This window comes from Dendroctonus ponderosae, unplaced genomic scaffold (genome assembly GCF_020466585.1).
Source record: "Dendroctonus ponderosae isolate FM_Combo_2020 unplaced genomic scaffold, Dpon_F_20191213v2 Dpon_F_20191213_6, whole genome shotgun sequence".
NCBI classification, from domain to species: Eukaryota; Metazoa; Arthropoda; class Insecta; order Coleoptera; family Curculionidae; genus Dendroctonus; species Dendroctonus ponderosae.
In genome coordinates, this window is record NW_026018814.1 from 837,698 (window position 1) to 843,741 (window position 6,044).

General features: G+C 35.8%; 1 protein-coding gene and 1 long non-coding RNA gene across 2 annotated transcripts in view; one reads left to right on the forward strand and one right to left on the reverse strand.

The window, feature by feature from the left end:
- The window catches only part of LOC125504758, a gene marked incomplete at its 5' end in the record, with an annotated part of 39,586 nt that extends 37,318 nt beyond the window's left edge, over positions 1 to 2,268 (forward strand). Inside the window, 2 exon segments of the mRNA XM_048667170.1 lie at positions 1,428 to 1,592; positions 1,773 to 2,268. Coding sequence (XP_048523127.1) covers positions 1,428 to 1,592; positions 1,773 to 1,849 — 242 coding nt within the window.
- Positions 2,269 to 2,992: 724 nt separating this feature from the next.
- Positions 2,993 to 4,575, reverse strand: LOC125504759. The gene is made up of 2 exons (XR_007281675.1): positions 4,134 to 4,575; positions 2,993 to 3,309 (listed from the first exon to the last, which is right to left on the reverse strand). It is a non-coding gene; the product is annotated as an uncharacterized LOC125504759 (long non-coding RNA).
- Positions 4,576 to 6,044: the final 1,469 nt, after the last annotated feature.

The window sequence follows — 6,044 nt, forward strand, 5'->3', positions numbered from 1 at the left end:
TTTCCTTACAAGTTTTGCCAAACAATCAGCATCAAAAAAAATATTCCCAAAATTTTTAAATGAATGTTCATGGCCAGTTTCGATGCTTGTTTCCATCAAACTCAATAGAGTCGTTCTTTGCCAGACTTCCATGTTTAGAAGAATGGTTTTCCAACGAAAAGGTGAATCAAACTGTAGAAAAATAGATTTTCTTGAAACTTAAGAATTTCCTTACAAGTTTTGCCAAACAATCAGCATCAAAAAAAATATTCCCAAAATTTTTAAATGAATGTTCATGGCCAGTTTCGATGCTTGTTTCCATCAAACTCAATAGAGTCGTTCTTTGCCTGACTTCCATGTTCAGAAGAATGGTTTTCCAACGAAAAAGTGAATCAAACTGTAGAAAAATTGATTTTCTTGAAACTTAAGATTTTCCTTACAAGTTTTGCCAAACAATCAGCATCAAAAAAAATATTCCCAAAATTTTTAAATGAATGTCCATGGCCAGTTTTGATGCTTGTTTCCATCAAACTCAATAGAGTCGTTCTTTGCCTAACTTTGATCAATTTCTTATGCTGGTATTACACTTTTCCTCAATTTATTGGCCAATAAATTGAAAATAATTTTCTGCGCCGTCGTTTACTGTACATTTCGCTATTGTTTCCACAATAAATTGGAGCAATTTCGGAAAAACCAACATAAATTTCAATATTGTTGTTTGGTGTCGGTTCAAAAAAAGGCTAATTTTTGTTGAGAAAATGCTTCCATAAAAACAGATTTTCAACATCTGAAGTACATTAAAATGAAAAAATAACCAAACTCCTCATTCCTGACCACTCTGCTGCCAGCATCGAGAGATGCAAAATTAGCAAACAAAAAAAACCCAAAAAGTCCGCAGAAAATTATGCAATTTTTCGATCGCATTCGTTGCTGCTCATCGCATCGAATTGTTTCTCCAATAAATTGGGGAAAATTGCATTCTATCAGCAAACGAGCGCATTAATTTTTTCGATTTTTTTTCGCGTTTCTCTTATAGAAAACTTCTAGAAAAATGAACTTAATGCATGTTTGACATTGTTTTGAAAATGTTTGAGAAGGCTCATTAAAACGCAATTTTCTGCCCATTTCATGCAAGCGCAAAAAGCACCTAGAAAAAATGCCGCCGGATTTAAATGTTATTTTGCCAAGAGCGAAAAAATAGGTGAAGTTTCTTAAAAGGAAAATATTAAAAGACATTTTGGCAACGCAAACAGTTCATAAACCTTGTCGTTAAAACATCGACCAATCTCTTCACCAAACAATTTGAGTCAAAAACTGTTCAACCTGGAAAAACCTGATTGTTTTTTTGAGTTCTTCTGAAGAAAAGATTCGCATCAGCTTCTGCTTCATCTTAACCATGGCCATTCCCTCAATTGGTAGATTTTTGTGTGACTTAACGAAATGTTTAGGATCTGGCCGTCTAGCTAGTGTATCATATGCAGGAGCAAGAGCGTACGACAGGAGGCCTCATATCTATTTGTACGATAATCCCATGCAGAGCGATATTCAACTGTTGAGTTACTACATCAACAAGTTCAAGCAGGAGAAGGCCTACAGTGGCGATTCGAGCAAAAGTAAGCATTTCAAATATTGGGAAGCGATTTGTTGAAAGGAAGATCAGGGATTTGAGCTGGCTGGCGGCCGCTTTGAGGCTTCAAATGCTTCATCTTTCTTTCCTCCCACTTCTACTACTGTAACTAATAAGGGTTTCAACCTAACCGTGTGTATTGATGTTGTGGTTTTCTTCCTTACAGCCGACGGTAAAAAAATTGAGATTGAAGAAAAGCCGGAAATTACCGAAGTTACTGATTCTGCACCCGCTTCTGAATAATCCCTGTCTCTATCACCCACTATTTATTTATTTTTACCTCTACTTTCTCTGCCTTTTTACACCTACAGCCTTCGGGCATTTGGAGCTACTTAACTTGCTGAACACCTCCCAAATAGCCCCCCTTTCCAGACAATCTGGCATTGCTGTAAGGCACCGAATCTATTAGGTATATCTTTACTATGTGCACAAATGTATTTTTATATAATTTTACTGTTATCGTTTTGTTAAGGCTTCGACCTATATACTGTTATTGTATAAATACGCAACTTAACTGTATCCGCAAAGCGAAACACCAAAGAAATCACACGAACGACACAACATTACATTTTTCTTTGCCACAAAGAAAACTGTTTCTATGTATTTAACTTAAGCATATGAATGTGTTCAATGGAAGAATAAACTTATTTTGATAAGAAAAATGTTTTATTTCCTGTGTTTGCAGCGTATGTGCAGAATAACTACTGGCAGATTGGATGAAGAACTTAATCAGTTGGCTGGAAATTGCGCAATTTTCAAGTATTTTTCTCAGGCCATTTTAAGCCCTTTATGAGCTCAGTTCGAAGACTTTTCTTGCTTGAAATAGTTGCTCGATGCTTAATTTTTGCAAAATCTCTTTGACCACTTTTTGTGGTTTCGGGCTGTTCGGTCATAATGGAAAACACTTTTCCCTAACGTTAAGCGAGCACAAATAATGGCTTTAACACCTCTGAAGGTACAAAGCGCTCGTGCGAGCGAAACCTTTGGAGAAAAATTATTTCCCACGGCGTCTCAACATTAAGAAAATGTTGTAGTGACTAGTCAGCTATTTCTCAGCTCAGAAAATATGTTTTTAGGAGACATTTTTTAAACAGAAATTTGTTGCGTGTTTTGCACATCGAGCAGTTTGCATCTCTGGAGATTTTAATCCTGCTGAAAAAAATATTATAAAGAACTGGTGAATTTTTCGGGCTGCTAAAATCGAAAAAGTTCTGAATCAATCCCAATCAAAGCCCGCAAAATCTGAGCTATTTTGACCATTTTTTGTGGTAAAACTGGTGACTTTGGCTGTGAAGCCATGGGAAAAAGGACTTTTTTCACGACTGCTTGAAAGCCCGAAAAACTCTTCAGTAGCACGCAATGGCCACAAAAGGACAACTTTTTGGCTTATAAGAAAAACTGCGTTTTCTTTATTCGTTGCATATTTATAAAAAAATCATAAAAACATTTATCCGCACGAAACCAGCTCGAGAGCTGCAGATTTTCCTTGATGGACAAAACTTCAGAAATCCAGAAATCAACGTTTACACAGGGTGTTTCAGAATGATTTTTTCCCGTTTTGGGGCTATAAAGGAATTATTGTGCGTTCTTGTCCTCAAATGTTGTCTTTTGTTGCACTGAACCCATAAACTTGGCCGCAAGGTTTCCAAATCGTATAAAAAGTCCTGGAAAATTGTGGCAAACTTCTCCAGTTTTCCATTTACCTAAAATCAATCATCAACACTGAATGGGCAAAAGCGGTTCGAATTTCCAAGTGTGAACGTGGACTGAACATTTCCAGCTCAACAGCTAAGTTCTTCATTAAAAAAGTCAATTTAGGGAAAAACCGTCTTCTAACTAACCGATTTGTTCAATGATAAACTTTTCGAGTACACAACGCGCCAAGTGATGAATTATTCACAGCATCAGATTTTTTTGGATTTTCAATCTCGTCGCTTTCGATACGTTAGATGCGCCTAAAAATCGATACCTAAATAAATTAGACTAGCAATCGACACTCACTGTGCAACAAATGCTCGATTTGCACATTGAGAAACAAAAGCCTTTAAAAAAAATGGTGTACGTCACGGGACGCTCGACAGAAGTGATAACTTCATAAATTTATAGAAACCGTAAAATATTGAACTTGTTTAACGCATGATGGCAATAATAATTTTATTTTAAAATTTTGATATTCTTGTTAGTCTAATCATTTATAAATGGATCAGGAATAGGTCAAATTTAATTTAATAATAATAATATCACACTCAATAATTGATAAATCTAAATCACTCTCAGTTTAATAACGCAATGTGTATTTAAAAAGTTTATCAGATCTACAGATGCACCCGGACTAACAAAAAAGTGCATTTGAGGCCGGAGTGGGGGTCGCCGTGACCGAGAAAAATCGGTTCACCCTCCCATAAAAAGTTATCACTTAAAAAATATTTATATAAGCATTTAAACATTTATTTTCGGATTAGAACTTTTCAGTTGAGCTACACTTGAAGCAAAGAGGAATCAAATTAAAACATTCTGCTAAACTTACGCAGCACCTGGGATGAAGGCTGTTAATTATATAACAAATACAAACCAAACTTCAGTTAATATCGATGCAATCTACCCAACCAACAGCTTGCAACTGACTGCAGAAGATCGGGAAACTAGTTGGCAAAAACACAAGGCATTTGCTCCAAACCTGACACTCTGTATATTGTCACTGTTTCACTGAATACCAGAGATCTTTCAACAGTTGCCTGGGACACTTTTTTGGCTGTAGACCGAGGAATCTTTAATATGACAACACGATTTTCTTACAGTGGAACTTCACTTCGGTCAGTCCAGGACGCCCACTCGGACTAACGGCGCGAAACAATAAATAATTTACAAATGTGAAAACAGATTGCAGGCATTAATGAGGTCGTTAATATCGGCCTTGTCAGCATTTTGTGGCAAATTTTCAAAAATTAATAAAGCCCACGCCTACAACAAGAATAAATCCGATGCTTCATCGGCATGCCATACTCAGCATTGGGCGCTCATTTTTCCCGAAACTATGCTAAGAATGCGACTGGAATCTGTTCCAGAATAAATATTTATATCCAGACGTTTATTAAATATTGGATTTATTGAGCGTTGCAAGCTAAATGACGTTGGTGCTAGGGATGGTCGGTATTTAACGTAACCGCTAAAATAACATTGTTACAAACGTGTAACTTGAAACCGCAGTTACAGCTAGCAGATTTAACCGGTTATTTTTGGAACCGTCTCATAAACCTGAAAAAGTGGTTCGCGTCTGCACAGAACCGATGCGGCATCGTCGAGCGCTTTATGCAGTTGCAGCAGTTTCAGTGACCATTGGATCCCACCAGATCTTAAAAAAATGGAAAGCTTGCCATTTTTAGATATAAATTCAGTCACAAGATGAAATTAAAGTTAGTTATATAGACGTTGTAAGGTCGACATATTTTTTAAAAGTATTTTTTGGTGGTACCAAAATTAACTCGGGTAATACTTCGAACTCAGTAAAAAGCATCTGCAAAAAATTTTATTTTTAAACGTTAATTCAATTTTAAATAAAAATTAGATTTTTAAACAGCTTTGCAAATAAAGCGTATATTTTATTTAATCAGTTTTTATTTATATATTTTATCTAGTATATTATCAGTTCTTTAAGCAGGTACTGACCCATGTTTTGTTTTTTTATTTTAGAATATTTAATTTTATCTAAAAGCTTTAGTTAAGAAATATTGTTTTAATAAACTAAATCATTATTTGTCATTACTATTTCTACCATCATTATCATTGCGCATGTTTAATGAAATTTAAAAAGTAACATGTTCCTTTTGGAACCCCATTTGGAAACCTGTTATCAACGTGAAACTTGAACGTTGTAACCTTGTTACAGAAAAATAACCGTTTATCCCACCTCTAGTTGGTGCGGATTTACGACTTGGAAGTTGAGAAAATTTATGATTGGAACGGGGCAGGGTCATAACTAGCCAAGTTTTCATTGGGCTTCCAACAGTTTAATTGTTTTAATACGTTTTTTATTGTGCCAAGTCTGTTTAGCTGAAAATCTGAAGTTCTTCTTCGAAAATTCACTTTTTTGTGCTCCAATATATTAAGGAAAATGATCCAAAAAGCCTCTAAAAAAACTGTTTTGCATTGAATTATTAGGCTTTGGACGATAGGATTGTGGTCCCGACGTTTCGCTAGCACTCATGGCGACCAACTTCAACGGTTGGTTGCTCGCTGAAGCGAAAAAACAGCCCAATAACCCGAAAATCATTAATTGTTCAAACGGCCGCCAAACAATCATTTCCCAAGAAACTGTTAGGTTTTCGTTTCAATTACGGGCTTTATTTTTTTGTGTCAATAATTGTAACGAAAGATTTGTATAGAAGCAGGTGCACAAAGTTAAGTCGCGAATCGGAGAATTTCAGGTGAGACAATTCTG